Here is a 24,934-nt window from a genome sequence, read left to right on the forward strand (position 1 = left end):
ACCCCCACCCCCTTCAAAAAAAAAACAAAAAAAAAACATGCCTTGTTCTCCTGCCCTCATTGGTCAAAAATAGTTTGAAATACATCCTCTCAAAGCTTATTAGTGATGTTTTCATATGCCAACCCTGCTTGTACTTTGGAGAAAGCTCTCAGCTAGCAATGCGAAAAATTAGATCATGCAATACCTTGACTACTCTGTTTTCATGCATTGTGATGCAGTTGTTAGGGTCTTTAGACAGCTCAAACAGAGCCCGGGCTGTCGCTTGGTGCACCGAAGGGTCTTTTGATCGAAGGTAGTGTACCAGTGGGGCTACAGCTCCAGCTTCCCCAAATGATACACAATTACTCCCCCACTTACAGCAGCAGGCGATGGCTTCTGCCAGGTACCGCCGTAACTTATCGTCCCCCTGTACAATCACACAAAGAGAGGGAGACAGAGAAAACCTAATTAAATCGAGTATTGACGGATACACATTTTTAGTATGGTTACCATTGAACATACGGTTACATTTTCAGTAATAGAAAAAGTACATTAATATTATAACAATAACAAAATAACAAAATATAATATGAATAACAAAAATGCCTCTAATTTCAGAGAAGTGAATTTGTAATGTGAAACATGACTAGATCAGCACTTACAGTATTGGTGAGATTGGCCAGCATGGGAACCACACCATGGTCTGTAATAACTGCCAGGTTCTCCACATCTTTAGCAATTTTGGCAATGGCTGCACAAACACTGGCCAGCACATCTTTATTCTGTGATTTTAGCAGGTTAACAATGAGCTCCAAACCACCCACAAAGGAACGCACCATTTCTCCAGCATCCTAAACACAGAGAAAACAAGAAAATGTCATGAATTGTGAAAACGTTTATTTTTATGTTAAATCATTCACTGAACTATTGAGAATAGCCACATTTCTCTTATGATACATGGAGATGCTTTGGGATGAGACGCAGGCTGTGAGATTTTGCAGGTCTGTACTCATTCTGTCACATATGAAACCGGTACATGTCAAACTCAATCAGTCCACACTACCTAGAGAATATACTCACCTCGGAGAGGAAATATGGCTGAAAAAAAAGGAGCATTTGCTATTTTTCCCTTTGTCTGTTCGTGTGTGTAAAGCAGTGCTTGTTTTAGGCTTGGTGGCACCATGATGGAGGACGCGCTTTCACCCAAAGGCCTCAGGTCACATGAAAGCTCATGCCAAAGTAGAGGGTCAACCACAGTAGAACATTGGGCTTAAAAAACACACAAGCCCACACATATTGCACAGAAATGGCAACTTTAGGCACTCTTTTATATTCAGCCCAGTCATTTCAGTTGTGCCAGAGGGTATGTAGCATGCCAGCATGGCACCAGACTGTTTAGAACGATTATAAAATAGTACAGTGATATCTTTATTGATGGTACAGAGGCATATAATTATGGTTTTGGAATCAGATAAAGCCAAACATTCAGTAAACAACCCAATCTTGTATTCCCACCTGCTATTTTTACTGAATAAAGTTGTCACTTGCGATGACAAGGAATGATTATGGAGTACCACAGGTTGCTGCTTCTGTTCTGGTCATATACAACACTACCCAACCGTGACTTGAGTTAAGCTTTGTGTGAATTGGAGTCTCCTAACCTAGAGAACAAAGTCTAAAGTCCCTGACTCTCTTGTAAGTACAGTCCTCCGGGGGTTCTCTTGAGAACAATAAAGTCTGTCCCTCTATAACCCTGTATTTCACAACACAGCTTAACCCTAATAAACCCTTGTACACAGCACAGCAGAAATCAGCCTTCCACCCTGCAGACCCAGAAAGAGAAGAGGAGACCCAGAGCAGGTCATGCGTGCAGAGCAGGGTGAGCCTCTAAAGTGATGCCAAAGGATGAGCGGCCCACAAAAACATCCCAAACTAAGTTCCACATCAGCAAACACAGCACGAAGCGAGACGTGCAGAGAGGGAGGAAGAGTGAAGGAGAAAGAGGGAGAACGGATGAAACACAAACAGTGTACAAAAACCAATGTAAGCCAAGCTGAAAGAGGGAAAGGAAAAGGCCCAAGAGAGAAAAAGGGAAGAACAAGATGCTGAGAGTGTGAATATGAGAGAGAAAAATTTGAGAATTGCACTAACAACAAATTATAGCATTCAGGGAATTGAGTGTGAGGTATAACATTTTAATGTTTACATTAACGCTTTTGGAAGAGGTTTTAATTTAAAGCACACATCAAAAGCAACAAAAGCAGATTATGGTGTCTCCTCACGTCATCTGCTTCTGGTTGTGCTTATACACACCGCAAATATTACATCCACTGACCAACTAGCACATATATTTTGCACCTGCATGAGAGGAAACAACTCTCCATACCAGCAGGTGGCAGTAGCCTGTATTCACCGGAAGACCTAGGACTGCGGATATGCAAACCATAAACAAAGCAGTGCTTGCCTTACTACGGATTCGCTACAAAGCTTCTTTGAATATGTTTGAATATTAGTTGAGCTCTTTCTATGCTCTCTTGGCTTCATCTTTTATATGCTTTCATCACTTCCAATTTTTCGTGCATTAGTTCCCCAAGCTGAACAGCCAATCAGAGTGATCTCTCTCACCGAAAGGCTCTGCCGCCGATTCAACATGCCCGACTAGTGTCACTGGTGCAGGTTGACAGACAGTTCAGTGTGTCACGCCTTTTAAGAAGCCAATGTATTTCTAATGAAAACAAGGAAAAATAAGAAAATCTATCCAAAAAGGTGTTTGATTCAAAGCAGTCTGGCAGAACTTCCAGAAAAACTTCGTACCAATTGTTAACAACTACGTACTGCCATTGGTTCAAAAATATGTGACCCCCAGCAATATGTTTGCAAAGATTATGCCGCTGTTCAGCTGTTTTACCTTCTTTCTAGATATGAAGAACAAAAAACTTCACCATATCAGAGCCTTTACATTGCATTTTCAAGATTTACATTTAATCAGTACATACTAGTAACACTGAGTACATACTCAACTGCATTGTGAATGTGAGGCCACGTTTGTCATTGTTAGACAAATTTTCATGGACAAAATACATTTTGTCCATGAAATACACAGGATCCGGGATTTTGTGGAGGGCAAAAGATTTTCCTATACAGATTTCATAGTGGGCTCAAGTTGATTCACATTGTTAACCAACAGAAAAGTGTTTGGTTTGAAAGTGATTTCTGTGTGAGCTGTGTTTCATACATTTTGCATACAAAACTTCACAGAAATCATCAGTGACCACACCTTGATTCTTTGGACTAATTAAGTATGGTCCTTGTTAAAACAGACAACACTACATGCTAAACTATCTTACAGTAGCTAATAATTACTAGATGATTCATAGTAAGCACGCGTTTGTGCACTGGTAGGGATTTTGAAATCCCCAGATGCGGTTCCTCAAGCATGATTCTCATAAATCTGGCCCTGGAGCTGCTAACTCAATCCACATGGGCCTTTATCCAAATAACTGCTGCTGTGAGGCCGATCAGGTTCCTGGTCTGGATGGGTACGTAATTTCACATAGCCCTTGCCACCAACTCTCACTCTCCTCTCCCTCAATGCACATACTAAGGGCTGCTGACCCATTGCAGTCCATGAAGTGAACCTGCATTGTTTTAGCGACACATCACAGCCAGGGCGCTATAAAGAGAAAGAAAAGAAGAAATTCTGGAAGAAGCAGAAAACTTTTGATTTAGATAAAAAAAAAATAAACATACATTATATAACAATGCTCTTGTATTTGCAACTGTGCTGATAATCTACAGGAACAATAATGCATTTGTGTTAATGCGTTACACAAGAGGCTCAAGAAAGCAGACTTGCTCTGTGCCAGCTATGAGATTTATATCCTATATATAGATGAAACCAACTGCTTTGTCCATATACTGGATGTTGTAATTCTGAACGTGTGATTTCTATGTTTACTTGTGGATTGGTAGAAAGTTAATGATATCGAGGGCAGCGCTCTAGGTTAAATGTGCATTTAGTAGTTCGTTTGCAAGCGTAAGCTTCTTTGTTCTTCGTGTTCTTTAAGCACCGACACCACAAAGGCATTAGATTTGGACAATTTGTGCATCTCTCTAGTCAAGATTTTGCATATCTACAATGGCAATAGCACTCAGTTTATGAGGATTCTCTATTGTGTTTATTGAAACACCATCATTTCAACATGGCAAGATACAGATGAACCTGTTTCGAAACTGGGCATAATTAAACATACCTTTGCGTTCTCAATGCAGGGGCAGATGGCCCAGGCAGCACTGGCCTGAACTTCTGGATTGGGGTTCTTCAGCAAAGACCAAAGAAGACGTACACCATCAAGACGATCGATTATCCTGAGAGAGAAGAATAACAACTTGTATTTTCTGGATACTGAGAGATGTCACACCAACCTGATTTATCACCCCCCATTACATAGTTTACAGTGCAATGTACAGAGTAAGCTCATGACTTGTTTTCCCAACAGCTCATGTCTGTTTTTCCCAGGGTTCAGTTTGGCTTTTGCAGCAGACTATCCCTCCTGGTGTGATGATGAAAACATTCCAGTAGCAGATCAGAAAACTGCTCAGCATGGCTTTCCCATCACATCCCACCTGCTCAGTCCCTTACGCCGGTACCCCCTGCTCACCTTCCAAACCTTCCAACAACTCCATTAAAACATGTTTGCATCAGCCTGGCCGAGGCCTGACCCGTACAATGCTTTTAGGCGGTCCGTGCGGATATTTATAGCGGACCGTGGACAAACACACATTCACACACACTTGCACGGAGCACACCGTTTAACTCGGTTCCTGTTGGCGACTCAGAGGAGGAAAAAACCCAGAGAAAGTACGTTTTCCAAGTCAAACATTCTTAGAGACAAGTCTTTCTATATTTCACTGCTTCTGAGTGAGGTTTACTTAAGAACAGGCTGTATTTCATGTTGCGGATATGATTCTACTAAAGGATGTAGTCAGGCTCTGGGAAGAACGGGAAAATGACTCTTCAGTGCGGTCCGTTTGTCAGGTATAAATAATATGCAACCTGTTTCCCATGTGTGCATCCAGCGACAAGGCCGACATTCAATGCTGTCATAATTGCTAAACCACGCCGCAAAGTGGGGAGGCAGTGAACGGAGGCCGGTCTGAGCACTGGTCAGAGCCATCTTAACGCCAAGCGTACCCCCCGACCCCATCCTCATAATAAATCAGTTTGAGAAGCATGATAACAGGGAGAGCCCCACACTATCCCAAGAGGCCACTAAATCCTTTAGGAGCAGGACATAATATTGCACTTGAACAGGTAAGATGCACTCAACACTACAGTAGTAGGATGCATCTAGAAATCAGTTCCTGGGCTGGTTTAGCCATGGAAGTTTGTGTGTTTGACAACAACAATGGAAAATTTTGTTTAATTTAGCCATTTAGATGTATAAAGATCTAATATTTCAATAAATCATTTTGAAAAGGTAATTAGTATGTTTTCAAACTGAACAATAATTTTGAGTTCCAGATTATTTTGTACTATATGGAGGACAGACCGTCATGAATTCCTTTTACTGCTTTTAATTTCAGAAGCAGGCCTGAACAAGCTGTTCTATGAAAGAAAACTGTCATCAAATATGAGCTATGCTAATTGCTTTGTAGACTACTGTGCTTAATTCTCAAAATAAACCATCAACACGGAACAAAGAGGAATGAAAAAACATTAAAAAGACTCTGTTACTACAAGGAAATGGGAACAAAAAGACAAGTCCTAAATATAGATTCCATGAGAAAACAAGAACAGCATGTTCAAGAGCTGGTACATAGGTCTACAGGACTGAAGTTCTTGGTCACTCAAAGAGTTAAAATTAAATGAATGACCTTATTTCTTCAAAAACAAGCTTTGTGGACTTTTACTACACCACTGTGGTTGCTCACATCCATAAATGTATTAATCTTTCAGACAAAGGCTGTGTGAGCTTGGGTGCCGAAGAGAGGGGAACAAAACACTCTTCATTTGTGTCCAGCATTAATTAAGAAGGGGACTGCAGTCTATAACAGTCTTGTAAAAGCAATTAGAGTCAGATGTGTTAAATATACAGAAAAACCGATACTCAAATCTCTGTGAATTAGATGGCAGTTCTGTGCTCTGCATATATTAAAGACAATGATACTTGTTTTTCTGTTTGTTAACCATATGTCACCACTAGGGTCGTGTTGTTGGTTTGTTTTTGCATGCAGCCTGTGAGAGCACCCTAAAATATGTTTCTTCCTATTATTTCATGAGTTCACAGTGTTTTTATTGTATGACACTCAATACAGACCATAATCTAGTACAGTAAGCTAAAAAGACATTCTGTGTACTCATCTGTGCTTATGCTCGCCTGCCTGTTTCTGTTTAGCAAGTCTAATGGCCGTTGTCAGAAGTGCTTTACAGCTTATACAAACTGACCGCATTGAGACAATAAAAGGCCTACACCCTGGCCGCAGCTATGAGTCTCACAGCAGGTAGAGTAAACACAGATCTCCGAGGCCTGTAATTACAAAACCAGGGCTGAGGGCTCTTGCCCTGCATGTGCGGAGCACGGAGACTGGTCAAGTGGCACATCCCAGGGCCCGTTGGATCCGCCGCAGAAGCGGTGAACATGGAATCTTTTACAAAGAACAAGAACAATGCCTTGTCATCCTAAACCGAGCCAATGGCAACAGTGAGAGGGATTACAAGGCCAAGGTTGGATACTATGAGCATTGTCAGCTGCTGGATTGTTTCTGGACAACTGTTTTGGATCCAGGTTGATTAGGTAATACAAAAACAGTGAAAACAGTCTAATATGAGCACAGGGAAATGTGTTATAGTAATACAGTGCAGAGTGTATTTGATTTGTAAAGGACACATTCAAGAATGTTGTGGTAAGAGGTAAGACTTACACCATGTGCTCAGGGTCAGTGGCACAGGCTCCCACGGCCCTTGTGACGTTGACCAGAAGGGCCTGGTTGGTGCCGGTGAGTAAGCTGACCAAAGGCTGGATACCACCACTTTTGCGGATAGTGGCAAGATTCTCCGATATTTGGGCACATTCTCCCAATGCACCCACTACATTAACAAGTACCTCTTCAGGTTGGTCTTTGAGCAGACCTACCAGAATTTCTAGTGCCTTATACTCTTGAAACCTGTGAGAGAGAAATAGAGCAAGAAATTATTACTCATATGCAAGCCCAAAGCATTTTCAATTAAAAAATACTAGGACTCAATATACCAAGTCATCAATTGCTTATCTCCAAGAAACATACCATTTCCTGTTGCTTCCACACAACAAGCATTTATGGTGCTCTTTTTTTTCCCAAACCTGGGCACATTTCCTCTGTGAACACACTTGCTTGTACTTTAAAATATTTAAATCACAGCTGTTGAAAGCTGTATAAAGTTTTGTAATGAATAGTGAGATTTTCCCCTGTGTGTTTAAATGTGGTAGCTGATGGGATAATGGGAAATCCATGGGAATTTCATGAAAGAGAGCAAGTTGTGTCAATATTGCTCCGAAGGAAACTTCTTCAATGGACACAAAAACATGAAATGGTTTGTTTATAATTAGATGAAGCATTTTTTTCCATCATGCAATGGATTATAAAAACATGAAGACTCAAAACCCTAAATAGCAACAGGAAGCATTCGTATGGGTTGTGGATATCTCGGAGGAGAATTAATCCGGTGATGCTTTATCACCGCAACATTTCCCACGCTGCGCTCAATATGCATTTATGCTCAATGACCACATTTTCTGGTTTGGAGCAAGACAACAAGAGCTTTTGGTAAGAGCTTTTTGGATTTGTTTGCCAAGTAGTGGTGAACTACAGTAAACATTTAAAAGGCATATAATGTGGTTGCAGGGAGCCTCAACTAAACTCTGATGTACGGTTAAGCTATATGGCTGTTTTTATTCACAGTTACGGTTTCTGGCTAAGCAGTCCTGAAGACCATTGAGTGTCCAAGGTCACTTGGCTCTGGTCAAAGTCAGCCAAACATTTTCTTGCAAGTAAAACAGATTTTTTTTTTTTAAATCTGCCAAAATTAGCAAAGCATAAAAGTCAGAAAAAAGGTCAGGCCTACACTTAAACATAACATGTAAAACAGAGATGCCATCAGTGAAGTGTTATCAGCATGCTACATTAAAGTTGTGGAGCAATTACATGTTACCTCTGATTAATGGACTGTGGGTGTTGTCTATTTTTGTAAAGCCAACATCAACCTGCCAAATAATCATGCCAAGAGAAACAACATGAAACAGCACCGGTCAGTCGCTACCACCAAAAAAAAAAAAGGTTAAAAAGTGAGCATGCACTGTTTTAGAGCTCCTAACGGCATCCTAAAGACTGCAAAAATAATTTTTAGATCTCTAAGTGACCAAAAAACCCAAAACAGTTGTCCATTTGCTAAGACCCACAGCTAAAACATTCCTGACTTAGCAACTGTTGCTTTCACCCATTTTCTCAGACAAGCTTTTATACTTTTATTCTAATGTAGATTAATGGAGATATAGTTTTACATGCAATTTTAAACTAAGGTTTTCAGTTCCAATTCATTTCCAATTATGCTTTTCTTTTTTCAGTTTACTTTGAGAATCGTTTTCCCACAATTCTTTTCAGTTTTTAATCATGTTATTGTGTAATTTAGGTTTCTTTGAAGAAAAACATCAGATAAAATGCTTTGCTATGTCACGTCATTCCAGCCCATTTAAGAATAATTTCCAATAAATTGTTACTACTTTATGAGCACATTTTATATAGTATTTCACTGTTCATAGAAATCTCCAGTTAATTTCTATGGGGTGTTCTGTAAAGCTGGTCAGAGTTAGCAACAGCAAAGGACAGTAATTTCAAAATGAAACAATTATGGACTTTGATGGCACTGCCGTGGGAAAATAAGGGAAATCAGTAGTGATGCACATTTTTATTTATTTATTTTATGTTATTTTATTTTTCACTGAAACACTGAAACCAAGTGTTAATTTGGCTAAAATTTTGGTAATTAAATTTGGGTAACTGGGAAATGGAACACCGTATGCTGTTCAAATTATTGTAGTGAAGTTCTTCAGTAATAAGCCACCTCTCAATATCTTAGCCAAACAAATTTTACAAATTGCTGCTCCAGCATCTGTTTTGGTAACGGTGAAGTGCTGACAAGGTAAAAACTCTCCATTGGATGGCATTAATTAAAAGTCACTGTTTCGGTCAGTGATTTCAGTCCATTTCAATTATTTTGGCATATTTAGAATATTCATCACTAGAAATTAGTACGTAATTAAGCATTTCGTGAATTCTTAGCTGAAAGATCATAGATGGCTGTGATATTGCATTAAAAGCTCTATATAACTAAAAACTCCAGTGAATATCACCCTTTGTGTATAATAAAATTAAGGTTATGAGCATAATCATTATAATATTTTTCTTCATAAAAATTTTATGCATCATTAATCAGGTTAACATATGCCTTTCCCAGCACATTTGTGGAGGTCTCACATCCTCTTCAGTCACTACCACCTTCTAAAAGCTCCTTCGACCCAGCCCTGAACCCCTCTTTCTGCTGGACTCACGTGACCACCCCTCTCATCAGCCACACAAAGACATGCTGTCTGCTGCTGGCAACACCAGGACTCTCAGAAAAATAAGGAGGAAAAGCACCTCAAAATTATGACCACTGTAAAATACATTCTGAAATGATTTTCGCCTTAAAACGCCAGGCCTTGATTGTTTCTGAAAAGGCACACTGCGCTTACACCGAGACCGAGATGGATTGGGAAAACACTCCCTGGTAAATGATCACTGACCTACCGCTCCACTCCCTTGGCAGATTTAATTTTACATAAATGGTTGGTTTGTTTTATTCCAAATGCTGTGTTCGACCTTGATGTTGTACAAAAAAATTGTAATAAAACCAGTTCTTTCTTCATGTCCAAGTTTGCATTCTGCCAGTAACACAGTGGTTTTCTATACAGCTGACGTCTAAAACTTTAAACCAGCCACCTGCTCAAGTGAACACAACAAAAGTGAGAGAGGTGTAACTCTGGTTTGGCACATCTAGCATAAAATTAATTTTTATTATGTTCTGGATAAAGATAAAGAGTTGATATAAGAACTAATACACTGATAAAAAAGACCCTGTTCTGTATAAAATATACTGAAAAATGTGTTGCAAAAGTAAGAAAGAAATCATAAAAATTTTGTGTTTTGAGAACAAAAAGACTTCTCTTCAACAGAATCTTAATAAAAAAACTGAAAAAAAAAAAAAATATCCACCTCTGTCAGTCCATAAAAAGCAGGTTGATGGGACCCTCAAAGTTAATGCATCAAAAACCACACAAAATGAACTAACACTCATTTGACAGTTGGCTCGATTACTTTTTCTAATCTCTGTTTGTGTTCCACAGAGGATAGAAAGCCATATACATCTGGGACAGCAGGAGAATGAGTAAATGATGACATAATTTTCATTTTTGGGAGGAGTATCCCTTTAAGTATTAAGCCCCTTGAACAATATTGGTCATCACCTGGAGAAAAAAACAAAAAAATTATGTGAAAACTACGGAGCCCCTAAAGGGACATGGTGGTGGAAAAAAAATCGGAATGGGTGGAAAAAATTTGGGGTGGGAGGAAACATTTTTTTTGCTTTCTCTCGCAAAACTTTTGCTTTCCCTCACAAAACTTTTGCGTTCTCGCAAAGATAGTTTGCGTTCTCTCGCAAAAGATATTTGCGTTCTCTTTCAAAACCAGTTGAGTTCGGACAAACACTTTCTGTTTACTTTACAGCTTGTAAGTTAGTGGTTCATACAGCTCGTACGTTCACAATGGAGCGGTTAATAGAGTTTTATTTTAAACTTGGACTCAAGTTCAAATACAGTCAGCTTTGCTTATAGTTTAAGGCACGGTTTTAGGACATTCTAAAACGCTTAATGTGGCTTAATGTACTATAACAGTGACATTGGAGGCCCAATTCGGTATTAATAAATGCTATTGATACTAATAACAATTGTAATATTAATAACCTTATAGCATTACTATCAGTAAAGCACATAGCCATGAATGCAGCGTTAAGCTTTCTCCCCCATAGAAAACCGTTAGGCTATAGAAAATGCTTAAGGGAGACTAATAGATGAAGACGGTATAAAACCAAAATATGGTACTCAGTTTATTAATGAAATATAGCCTATTATGCACAGGAAAGCAGAAAAGCCCAGAACAGCTATAAACAAGCCAAAACCTAATTTAAAGCGAAACTGAAACGAACCGCTCTCATTCAGCACAAATCCAAATGTTTCCATATTCGCAATATATTTGAAGCTAAACCATTATTTATTAAATTAACTGGGCTTTGTACATTCCAATATCGACGGGGAAAAAAATCATAATGAACAAAAATGTGCCGGACTGGAGTGGAACAGGGCTCACGCTGTAAGGCACAGACTATAATACAGACTATTTAAATTGACTGTGTAACATTTTATCTGTATTGGTGATTCTATGTTGTTTTTTTTAAATAATGAACAGGCCGCGCTGTTTGCAATGAATATGTGTGCATGAGGTGCCGGCGCGATCAAATCGCTGAAACATAAAAATACTCTGTCACTTACAGAAGGGCATAATTCGAAGTCTTCAGTTTGAAGATTCAATAATATAAAAGATTATTAGCTCAATTTTATAAAGCGAACACTGTTACATTCTTATTTCACTCTGGAACCTACGAGAATGCAATTTTCCCTGAATATCCAAAAGACTGCAAATGTGACATTGGTTTTATATAACAGTTCAACAAAAAAGGCAATATTAAGTGTACATTTTAAGTTTTACATTTTAAACACAATATTGCCAATATTGTTTGTTATATTTTACAACGAAATAATAGTTTCAACGAAATCCGCAACAGAACTGTTGTGCGTCTCCAAGCAACAGCTGTGTTTCGTTAGTGAATGAATCTGCAGCTTTGAATGATTTCGGAGAGTACTGATTAATAACCCATTCATAACTACAACCATTTGCTTCGTTACTGAATAAATGAATGACGCGATGCCTTGCTCATTAGACTTGCCGCCACCTACTGGCGATTTTAGTTTTGAATCTACAAGTATCACTTCGTTTTGCCTCATTTATTGCTTTATTTATTATATTAATAATACATACACTTAATGGAATGTTAAGAATATGACATAAAACATGACATACGATTAATAAGGCTAGAAAAACTTTGCCTCTATAATGGTAAAAATGCACCTGTAAATCATTGTAAGGGGGCAAATATTGTCCCTTAATGGAAAAGGTGTGACTGCGGTCTAAGTGGGGGTACTCAGAAGAATGTTAGGCTAAATGCCCTAGGGGGTATACGCCACTGTAAAAAAGTCTGAGAACCACTGGCTTAATGGATTACTTCGTTGATTGCCTGTAGTATATTTTTAATAAAATATAAAATTTGGGCTGTTTATATCACTGTCTTCTTATATTAAGCCACATTAAGCGCGGTTTACTATGGGGAAATGCTTAGCATGCAATTCAGTTCATATGGGCTCATCTGCTTGCATGTACACAGAATATAGCCTATTTTTAATAATTTCTATAGCATATTTGGTCTTTTTTATCGCCGTCTTCATTAAGCCACGTTTTCTTTATGGGAGGAAAACACTTCTGTTCATATTCTGGGCTTACCCTGCTTTCATGTATAATTTATTAATAAACTGTATACCGAATTCGGCCTTTTTATACCACCGTCTTAGTCTATTAATTGTTTTCTTTCTATGGGGGATATGCTTTTAACCTGCAATTTACCAGGTTACGTTCATATTCTGGGCTATTCTTCTTGTCTGTATGCTTTATTAATAAGGTGTGTGCTGAATTTAGTCCTCCAGTGTTTTACATTAAAGGGTTAGTTCAGCCAAAAATTTAAATTAGGCTGCGTTTTACTCACCCCCGAGGCATCCTAGGTGTACATGACTTTCTTCTTTCAGACGAATCCCGTTTTTATTTCACTTCTTTTGTACTGAAGCACTGCAACACCTGCTGACTGCAATGATAGAGCTTGGAATAGCCAGGATAATTTTTAATATAACTCCGACTGGATTCGTCTGAAAGAAGAAAGCCATATACACCTAGGATGCCTCTGGGGTGAGTAAAACACAGTTTAATTTTCTAATTTTCATTTTTGGGTGAACTAACCCTTTAAGCATTTTAGAATGTCCCAAAACTGTGCCTTGATAAGCATGCACTGACTATTTCGTCCAAGTTCAAAATGAAACTCTATGAACCGCTCCATTATGAACATATGGAGCTGTATGAACCACTACAATCTATAAAATAAACAGGAAGTGTTTGCCCGAACTCAACTGGTTTTGTGAGGGAACGCAAAGTTTCTTGAGGGAATGCAAAAGCTTTGCGAGAGAACGAAAAAAATCTGAAAAATATTTTTTCCTCCCACCCCAAATTTTTTCACTCACTCTGATTTTTTTCCACCACCATGTCCCTTTAGGGGCTCCATAGAAAACAGTATTGTTCTTCTGTATTGTTATTTTTTTTAGTTGTGACTTGGGACTCCACTATTCTCCAGAATGATTTTTAAAATCTTTTTGGTTATAGTTATCTTTTTCGGTGTGAACAGGAGTTTACACTTCAGTAGTGTTTTCAGTAAACAACTCCACTATTCTCCAGAATGATTTTTAAAATCTTTTTGGTTATAGTTATCTTTTCCGGTGTGAACAGGAGTTTACACTTCAGTAGTGTTTTCAGTAAACACACTTTGTTTACTGGCTTGTTTAATCTCACTTTTAAGCATAAGTTTCAACGAGGCTTCTTCAGAGGTATTACCGTGGCCCCAATCTTAACAACTGAATGTTTTCACAGAGCATTACTTTTCTTAAAGGACACTTATTTGGCTAATGGGACATTAAGTGAATTGAATGTGGCATGGGGCACCTGCCTCCAGTTTCAGCAAACTAAACCTGATGTAAACGCATAATGAGCTTTTGTCAGCTTTGACTTATGAGGTGGAGAGAGAGCAGCCATGCTGCTACTGGGCCATTTCAGACACCAGCCTCCCTCTGAATTCCTCTTTCAATGCTATTCTATTTGCGGCTGGTGTGGGGCCAGACAGTAGATCCTTCTACAGATCCTAGTCTATAACAATCCCATAAAATACTAAAAAAATGCTCTTATCATAAACTAAAAATGTAGATTTATCAGCTCCTTGGCTTCAAAGTTGTGAAAATAACACCTGAAAATTTATAGTGGAATTAAAAAATGCATTTTTGAGCCCAGTAGAGTACATGTCCCCAAACGCATACTGCAAAGCAAAGTAATATGTGTAAATCACTTTTATATGAGAGTGCTTGTGTGACAGAATGGGCAAGCCAGTTGATGATTCCAAGGTTTTTTTGTATTTATGGGGGAAAATGACTGGCTTAAAAGACATCAGCCGCCAGAAAAATTACACCAGGAAAGCCTCCAGGATGGTCATCATCTTCACTGAGCTAAGTGATGCTGGAATAAAGACCAGTGTGCTTTACATGACAAACGGTTTAAGAGTCTTTCAGCTTACACTCCTGATTATTACAGCATGACTGTTTCAGAGAAGCATTCCACATCTCCCACAGCCCACTTGCCACTAATGGAGCAACGGCCTCGACTAACACATCACGGGTGTCTATAAAATCAACACTTTACTTCATCTTTTGTTAGCAGTATGGGTGAAAGAACAATTCGCATTCCTCTAGCAAAAAGTCATCATAAAAGATCAGAGCTCATTCACAGAGTTTATAAAAACTTTTGCTCTCTCTTCAAATAATCACTTCTGTAGCTGCACTCAGCGCAGACTCAGATGGACAATGGTTGACAGCTTTGAGCCATGGAAAATCTGAGCGTTAGAAGTGAACTAATGAGACATCTCATAAAAACGAAGGCTGCGTTTGATTGCACATCCTCTGTCCTTCACTAAGTTGAAGGACCTCTTTTCATGAGTGGTGCACAATTTGACCAAATCTGGAGCCAATTACGCATCTCACATTGACTTGACTCCTCCTAGTCTAAATATGCCACACTGAGATCAAAATGTCTATTGACCACACAATGAATTTTTGATTTTTAGGAATGGAATAGAATTAAGACCTGTATTTTGCAAGATCAGAAATGTCAAACTTCTTCTAATTTTTGATAAATGATGTGAATTAATATACTGTATGAAATATTTCTTCCACACATGATGAGTAATTATGGTTGTTCTAAGAGGAAAACTGTCATATTTTTTCTGAAAAATGCAAGAAATGTTTGTGCAGAAGCTCTGCAGTTACATGCACATACTTAGCTACATTTTCCAAGCTGATGGAACATTTCCAGATGGCTCCAGTCGTGGCAGCTAGTAACTGCTTGTTTTCAGCTTCGTTGAGCAACATGACCAGTGGCTTCAGTCCGTCGTACTGCCGCACCAAATCACGGGTATGTTTATCTTCTGCACACTAACACAGGAGTGAAGGCGCACACACATATAGTACACAGATTTAGGCAGCATCGAGATGTACGCCGCACTGACAATCAGAGCCAGGGCTAAACTAGTATTTTCATTCCAACCTCAGCCCTTTTATACGGTGCCAAAGAAAAGTGTAGTTGAGTGTGTACGGCCGTACCTTAAAGATAGCGCTGGCACAGTGCATTTGGAGCTCCTGGTTGTCACAGCTGAGGTTCTTCACCAGATCCTCAATCATGCCCTCAGTCTGTATAGCAATTCTGTAGCTCTTCTGCCAACACAAACATGCAGAATGACTCTCTACGCTGAACACCTACTGTAAAAACCACTCTGCCTTGCCAAACAACACTGCGTGCAGCGGCATAGCGCTTATTTCATCCTAGGGTTTCTTGCTTCTGGCCTCATACAGTCATTCACATCTTCAAACTGGTCCTTTAATAGAAACAATCTGCCAGTCAAAAGTAAGGTTTCATGAACAGCGTGCTATTTTCAGTCAAGTGTCTGAGTGTGTATTGAGTGGCTTTAAATATAGCATTTGAAGCTTGCATTATGTTTCACAATACTTTTGTGTATGTAAATATACTTTAAAGTATTTAATGCTATTTATAATGCTATGGCATATACTGTAGATAATTGTTATAAAAATACATTTAGAATTAAAATTAAACTACTGTTCATAAGTTAGGGGTCTGTGAGATAATTATTATTATTTTTTTTCCACACTAAGGTTGCATTTATTTGATCAAAAACGAAATATTGTGAAATATTATTTCAATTATTATTTTCTATTTTAATATTCTTTAAGATGTAATTTATTCCTGTGATGGCAAAGCTGATTTTATTTAGCTGAAGAACTTCCAGTCATATGATGAATAGAAAGTTAAAAATAACAGAATTTATTTGAAACATTTTTAACATAAATGTCTCTACTGTCATTTATTATTTATTTATTGTATATTTGCTGAATAATAGCATTCATTTCCATTTTAATTTTCTTCTACGTTTTACAAAGACATACTATAATATTTCAGTCTTTGTACTCCAGTTTTTTGCAATTCTGCGATCCCTGAATCCGACGGAAAATCAACAAAATGTCGCATTTTTTGTGATCCTGCATAATTCGTAATTTTATCGCACAATAACCACAAAAATGAAGGTCTCACAAAAACGAAATGATAATTATCTAACTGAATTATCCCTAATTTTATTATGCATTTTGTTTGTTCTTTGTGTCATGCATGACTGTTGTGCATCTAACATAATTTATAATATGTGACACTGGACCACAAAACCAGTCATAAGTCACTGGGGTATATTTGTAGCAATAGCCAAAAATACATTGTATGGGTCAAAATTATAGATTTTTCTTTTATGCCAAAAATCATTAGGATATTAAGTAAAGATCATGTTCCATGAAGATATTTTATACATTTCCTACCGTAAATATGTTAAAACGTAATATTTTGTAGTAATATGCATTGCTAAGAACTTAATTTGGACAACTTTAAAGGCGATTTTCTCAATATTTTGATTTTTTTGATGTTTAATCAAAAAGTTACTTGCCTTTTCTTTGTAATTATTTGTGAGATTTACTAGCAATTTCTGAGTACAAATTGCTTCAAAGTGAATCCTACACTAAATTTATTTCAGTGTAGCTATTAAAGAAATTTCAAATAAACATTTTAAGCATCTGCTTTTGGTTCAACATGATGAAGCAAACCTCAGAAGCGCACTCCTGCAGGGTTCCCACCACAGGGATGAGCATGTTCTTCTGTGATGACTTGAGCAGCCGGGCAAGCAGAGGGATTCCTCCGGCCCGACGGATAGACTCCTTGTTCCTGGTGCTCTTGCTGCAGCTCCAAAGAGCCAGAGCCCCACAGCGCGCCACCTCTGCGTCCCTCTCCTGCTCCGCACTCAGACACACACCATTAGGCACGCAGTCCAACAACTCCACCTGCCAGAAACAACTTCAGCTTTTCAAACGCACTTTCCTGTGCTTGAACTTTGAAATACTGCAATAGATTTGTCACTCTGCTTCCTATGATATTATTATTATTTCATTATTGTGCTTTATACTGTTTTCATTTCACTCTGCATTAAGGTAGGAGAGTCGTGTCATGTCAAAACAAACTTGAATGTTTTATTAATAAGGTCATGGTGTACTTTATGACATCTTCAGTGCACTTCTATCACTGAGTCTGCAGGATGTGGAACACAATCTCCTGCCCTGAAGCTGCCAACATTCATCTAAACATTCATCATCAGCCATAGATTGACTGTTACTAAAAAGGGGTTGAAAATTCAGACTGTCACACCAAAATCTACAAATGACCACATCCTTCAAAGAGTAAATTTTATGTTTCCCCTGCCGTCAAGCCAAAAAGGGCGCTCTAACACAGCATTACACACGCGTGCCGTTCAGAGGTGGTCTGGGTCTTTAAATGTAACTAATCTATGATAGCTACAATGAGAACGTCCGAGTCTGGCCCCGAGTAAATATACAGAACAGAGTAACACGCGAGTCCTAATCATACCGAGCGTCACTCTGTCAATAAACACACATGCCAGGATGAGGGGGAGCACGACATTCAATCTGTTTTTACCTGCAATGTGCTCCCTTTGATGCTGGCATAGTAAATGATTGGGAGAAACAGTCTCGAAAGAAAGAGAGCAAGTGGAGAAATAGAGCATGGTATACGCAAGTACATTCAACATATTCTTCATCCTTTTGTCTCCTTTCCTTTTAATCATAGTCAACCTGTTTTGACAAACTCACACAGGAACAGATTTCATGTTTCTCACCAGTCTCTTGATGCCACTATGTTGTCGGACCGTCCTGCGGGCCCGTCTGAACTTGGCCACATTGGCAATGGTCTCTGCAGCCAGGCACTTCAGCTCTTTGTCAGGAGAGTCCAGGATGGACACCATGGTCTGCAAACCACCCAGATCAGCGATGGTTTGCCGAATCTGAGAGTTACAACTGATCTCCTTCAAGATCTTCAAAGAACCAATCTAACAGCAAGAGAGATTAAAGTATCAATTTTTAAAATAACTGCTTGACATATCTAATGCTGTTGAATTGATTGAAATGTATGGGTTTTCATTTTTTTAAATTTATGAACTTGCTGGAACTTTATGAAAGCTTCAACTTCTCTTTTACTTCACTGTTGTCATGTCAAAAAAAAAAAAAAAAATTTGGGTTTGATATGCCTTTATAATAGTAAGTGTCACTTGTGCATGTTTAATGTGTATCCCAATTTCCCCCAAAATATTAAGCAGTTTTCAACATTCATAATAATAAGAAATGTTTCTTGAGCACCAAATAAGTATATTAGAGCGATTTCTGAAGGATCATGTGATACTAAAGACTGGAGTAATGATTCTGAAAATTCAGCTTTGCCAATCAGAGGAATAAGACATTTTTAAATATATTTAAATTTTAATATTATTTCTCAATTTTGCTGTTTTTATTGTATTTTGATCAAATAAATGAAGCCTCTTGTGAACATCAAAAATCTTACCAGCCACAAACTTTCGACCAGTAGTGTACATCTGTAAAAATATAAACTAAATAAATGAAAGACAGAAAAATAAAATTTTTTAGACTCAAGCGGTGACCTCTGACCCAATTAATTGAGTCTGGATGCACTTACTTTACATCTGATGTCATCTGTGTCAAGCAGGTTGATGAGGACCTCCAGCCCCCCCACGTCTCTGATAGCCAGCTGACACGTCTCCTGGACCAGGTTAAAGTCTCTTAAAGCGCACAACACAATCACTGTGGCTGTCTGATTAGCCCCCTGTTCACACACAAACACATGTGCAGCAATTACATTAGCTGCTCCATCATAACCCACAGGCAGATGAACAAAAACAGCTATTGTTTTCTATATTTCATTCATCTAAAACGTGAAATGACACACTGACATTATACAGTACTGTATGACTTTATATGTGTTATATGAGTGAGTGTGAAGGCAGATGTACACGGCCACATTTGCATCATATAATTCTTGCATTTTTTGCATTAACGGCGTAATTTCTCCATGAACCCCTTTTTTCGACCCATTTGACCCACACCCCAAAATTATCTTCCCTTCAAGTCTTATTTTGTTGACCACAAGTGTTTGGTATTGTGACTATAAACAGGGGTGGGGAGAGATCCTTTGATACAGACTACTGCTGTGCTGCGGCCTGAAACCATAGACAATGACCTAAGTTAGCAATTAAAAGAAAACAAGCTCTGAAATGTTGGAGATCATAATGGATTGGCCTTAGAAAAAGCTCTGTTTTGACAGTTGCTATATACACAGTGTTTTAGGCTGGTCGTTCCTCAGAAGTTGCCTACACAGCGAGTACAACAAACCAAACATGTGGCATTTGTTGGTCCAAGCTCCTTAACAGATATGTATCGCAGACGACTGCGGTTTTGATATCATTCACGGCATGTCTTTTATCGCTGGAATGAAATAACAGAAGGGCAAGTGACAGATAAATAAAGCAGAGGATCCAGCAAAAATACTACACTATTAATCATCTTTAATCAAGAAATTATGGCTTCTTTAGTGATTGCTGTTTGTTTAGGTCAAAACCACAGATCTAAGATCAGCTTTCCCCCAGAGAAAACACCAGAAACTCTACTTCCACGTGTGTTTTTAATGTGATGCCTCGTTTTTCTCCTCCTTTCTTTATGGAGCGGCTCTTATGAATGCAAACAAAGACAGGCTTTTCTCTCCGAGGCTGGCGTTGTGCTCGTTGCAGTAGGTCCCAAAGAGGCATGTAAGCTGCTGTAATGCTGCTCGTGCAGCAGGCCTTTGAAATGTGACACTCAAGTCTGTGTTTCTTTTTCATAAAACGAGCAACAGATAAGATCCAGTGATTAGGCCAGTCTCGCACCCTTGTTTATTAGACGCATGGTACGTCCCAGTTTGCATACCTATTTTATTCTGTTTTGTAATACAAGTGGAACAAGTAGCTCATGTGAAAAGTAGGACACTTTAGCATAATTTAAAAAAAGAGTAGTTAAGGAAATAATATACTTTGAAAGAATAATGTACTTAAGTGGGAACTAAATGTAAAGATTTCAGGGACTTCATTGCATATTATTTGCAATAAAAGAGTGGCGTGAAATAGAATGGAAGAATTAAAGAATGGCGAAGAGACAGAAAAAGACAATAAGCAATTATTTTCATAATCATGGCCAATAAGTAATAAATGGCTGATATTAAAATATATACTATTTTATCTCAAATAAAATAAAACACACATAAAATCAATCATCTTAAATGCTATATGAATGCTAAGGGAATTTAGGCATCAAAACACTGTCATTTGAGATTTGCTAAATGTTACATTTAACAGTGTTATTAAATTGATGTAAGCGTTTTTTTAAGATTAACTTTAAATGAGTTTTAGATGATGGCATGGCATATTATTAAAAAATAACAGATATGGTGACTATGTATTGCACATCTCTAAAAAGTAGCACTTTTTTCACTTAGTAACATGCTATATTTAGTATGTTTTGGAAGAAGACAAAACAATAAACATGGATGTGAGAAGAGGAGAACATCAGATCAAAGAGATCAGAACATGATAGGACTCATAATGAAGGGCAGAGTTGAAAAAAGGGGTGGGGAAATATGAAGAAACTAATAAGAGCGATAAAGGAGACAGACAGAGACAGTGATAAGAAGTGAGAAAAATAGTCAGAGAGGTGGAGACAGAAAGATACAGAAGAAGAAAGAAGCAAGAGTGAGAGAAAAAAAGCACATGTGTTGTCCACATTAAGTGGATGGATCAAATGTGAACCGAAACTAGCAGTGAATCCACTGCACTTTCTGTCTTGCCACTCTCTCCGTCTTCAAAGCATTTGATGTGCTAGCAATGAACCTTGTAAAAACATGAAGCTATATTTAGTACTGATACCAGGGAAAAAGAAATCCAATGTTCATATGCTTTCATTTTCTAGCAGCTTTGGTCTCAACGTGCTGTAGACATTCTTTACAAATCAGAAAACATCTGAAGGTCTTTTATAATGTCTCTGTCTTGAATCTAACGGGCCCTCACTCGCAGTCTGAGGTGTGAAGACAGATGTTCAGGACAGATGCACACGCAGATAAAAGCTGTGAACACGGATGACTGACAGGTTTATCATTTGAAATCACTATACACCATACTCACATTAATGTTAGAGTTTGTGCTATCTCACCTCTCATATGTGACTGCAAGGATGTGCAAACTTACTTAGGGATGTTACTACATTTACTACTGTGTATATATAGCAAATCTCAGCTCCAGGCCCGGCTCCACGGGGGGGGCTAGGATGAGCCAGGAGCTTTGCTAACCCTAGCCAAGAACTAGAACTCAAATCAGAACTCCTGCGCTGTTTTCTGTGCGCACACACCCAAAGCATGCACACAGAGAGCCACAAGTCAGACAGCGCTCTATTACCGTATTTAGCTTTTTTGCATCTTATCATGCTTAAATGGACATATACACAAAATCAGTCACCTTGGTGCCCATATTGGCAAGTATTTTCGTAAGCAGTCTTAACGGAGTTGGGAGAAAATCTGATGTGTCGGCTGCTGAATATACCTTCTGTCTTATGTCATTAATGTTAATAAAAGAATAAAAGAAAATCACTGCTCTGAATGACTGAATAACTTCTTTAGCTTTAATATGGATTAATCTGTATTTTAATTGATACATTATGGTATTTTGTACCTGAATACCACTGTTAGACCTACCTGACAAACTTAAAGCAATTTTTATTTCATTTGTATCTTTATTCTATTGCATTTATTTGTGCTATTATTGCTTGTAATTTGTTCATTTGTTCTTATTTTATTACTTTCATATTATCACACAGCTCTTTTAATAAAGTTTAATTCATTGAGTTGGAATCATTAAGATTTTTCAATGTTTTTGAAGCATATTAGAATATTTTGAGGATCATGTGACAATGAAGACTAGAGTAATGGCCCCTACATTCTGAAAGACTTTAACATCGCTGGAATAAATTATATTTTAAAATGTATTCAAATATAAAACAATAATTTTAAACTGTAATAATATTTCACAATATTACTGTTTTACTGTATTTTTGATCAAATACATATAGCATTGGTGAGCAAAGAGACATTTCAAATTTCAAAAACATTTAAAAAATACTTAATACTAATTACTTTGGGTACTAAAATAGAATAATTTCCATACTTTTTTCTATAATTTCTTTAAGGTACTAACATGTACCCTTTAGGGGCAAATAAGGTACAAAGATGCATTTATTTAAAGTAAAGTAAAATATATTATATATTAAAACTCAACTGATTGTTTATAACGCCACAAAATGTAAGCTATATTATCACACAGCTCTATATATTGGATAGTTTTTAGTTTTAGTTTATTTCACAAGTGTTGTGCCAGAGTTAGCTATAAAGCTAATTTGCATCTGCAGACCCTGGGCAGGATGTTGTTACAAAATTACAATATTCAGTCACAAATATTACAATACATACAACACATACAGTATCACATCACACAGCCATACTTTAAAGTGCATATTGCAGGTTAACATTTTTTTTCAAATTAATATATAACCTTGTATGAAAATACCATATGAACCGTTAATGCAGGATTTGAAAATATTTTACAAGACGTGAGGGCACAAATTTAGAAGAAAAAGTGACGGTTTCCTTGACAGACCACTTTTTTCTAACATCGCGTCATATTACGTCACGAGAGGGAGTCGTGTGCCACGCTCTGCTTTGAGCGTGCGTGATTCAGGGTGTTTTCGGTAGTTATTTTTATTTCAATTTACCATCGTCATGGTAAATTATTGTGTTTGTGGAGGTTGCACTAACTCCAGCCTGTCAGGACATCGAGTCCACAGATTTCCTAACAAGAAAAAGGACGGTATCTTCCGGGCCTGGGTGCGTTTGTGCAGGTGAAGAGACGGGACTTCACTAATGCATCTGCTTCGAGAAACGCGGTGGTGTGGAATTGGGTGCGTTTGTGCAGGTGAAGAGACGGGACTTCACTAATGCATCTGCTTCGAGAAACGCGGTGGTATGTAACTTAACGATCAATTTAGACCGGAGGATTATCATCCCGGCGATATGATGCAGTTCAACATGGGATACCGAAGCAAGAAGCGAGTGAGACTCAGAGCTGATGCACACAGCACCTTCATCGGGTCCCAGTACACCTGTGGCTCGGCCGCAAATCAGTGAACATAATTATTTCAATAATAATGAGACACAACGAGATGTGTATAGGTTGTTGTAAAGCACCACAGCTAGCTTGTAAGCATTAGCAATAATGTTATATACCGTGTAAAAATGTTACCATATGAGAAGGCATAGCTGGTAGGTTAACCTCAGTTTGCTAATATTATAACCATCAAGTCTAGTTACAGCTTAATGACATTGTTTGCACAGCTAATTGGTCATTTTTTTGTCATCTGGTGTGTTTATAAGCCATGTGGAAAAGCATGGTCAGCAGTGAATGTGATCTAAACTTTTACTTGCTTCTCCCAGCATATTGCCAGGGTTTCCGCGGGTCTTAAAAAAAGTCTTAAATTTTGTTGTATCAAATTTAAGGCCTTAAAAAGTCTTAAATTGTACAAGAAAGTCTTAATTATGATTTCAAGAGATCTTAAATTTGAGGACTGAAAGACCAGAATTGCGATATGGCTGAATGTGACGATTAAACTTCAAAAGGCTATGATTTCATTGAATAAACACGAGCGCTGCACGTTCAAAGTCCAGCGCTGCGCTGCTTTGTGTTCTGCCGTTACCGGGGAAACAGTTATATTTCTACCAAACGCTCCACCTGCTGTCAGAATGAATGAGCATTTTCAATAAAACTGATGTTTTGTTCAGAGTTTCAGACCAATGCAAAAATCGACCCATGTTTTTACCCTGCAAACACACAGAGCTTTAAATGTGAACTGGTGGATCGATAAAAAGACAATGCATTATAAAAATCTAAACAGTATAGGGGTGTGCGATATGTATGGTCTGCGATAATATCGTAATTGTTGTTTTAATGTTGTGCGATTTGATATTATGGAGTATATCGCAAAAAGCAAACAAAACACCTACATAGTGTGCATACATTAGATGATGAAGTCTAGCAGGTTAGACTAGTGCGCGTGCGCATTTAGAGTGCGTTCTTTCACTGCATGAATCAGTCTATTAAAATGCATTTGGAATTATCACAAAATTCAAGACACGGGGGCAGAAAATGTATACATTTATACCACTTCATATAGTTTAGAGTGCCGTTTTTCTCCAAAAATTACCATGATTACAAATGTGACAGTTTTTTTACAACGGTTCAATAAACAAGAAGTTAATATTAAGAGACTTGCGTTTTAGACACCATATTTCCTGTTTTTGCTCTATTTCTCCAAACAAAAATCATTCCAAACACAGCCACAGCGCTGTTTTGTGTCTCTGA

At 38.0% G+C, this 24,934-nt stretch overlaps 1 protein-coding gene across 1 annotated transcript in view; it reads right to left on the reverse strand.

Moving 5' to 3' along the window:
* Positions 1-24,934, reverse strand: part of LOC107657269 (armadillo repeat-containing protein 4-like) — a 61,862-nt gene that overhangs the window by 8,621 nt on the left and 28,307 nt on the right. Inside the window, 9 exon segments of the mRNA XM_016445302.1 lie at positions 185-406; positions 642-830; positions 4,233-4,347; positions 6,904-7,146; positions 15,307-15,461; positions 15,630-15,740; positions 17,190-17,423; positions 18,272-18,481; positions 19,123-19,269. Of these exon segments, the coding sequence (XP_016300788.1) occupies positions 185-406; positions 642-830; positions 4,233-4,347; positions 6,904-7,146; positions 15,307-15,461; positions 15,630-15,740; positions 17,190-17,423; positions 18,272-18,481; positions 19,123-19,269 (1,626 nt within the window).

The sequence above is a fragment of the Sinocyclocheilus anshuiensis genome, unplaced genomic scaffold (genome assembly GCF_001515605.1).
Source record: "Sinocyclocheilus anshuiensis isolate Anshui unplaced genomic scaffold, SAMN03320099.WGS_v1.1 scaffold159, whole genome shotgun sequence".
Lineage (NCBI taxonomy): Eukaryota > Metazoa > Chordata > Actinopteri > Cypriniformes > Cyprinidae > Sinocyclocheilus > Sinocyclocheilus anshuiensis.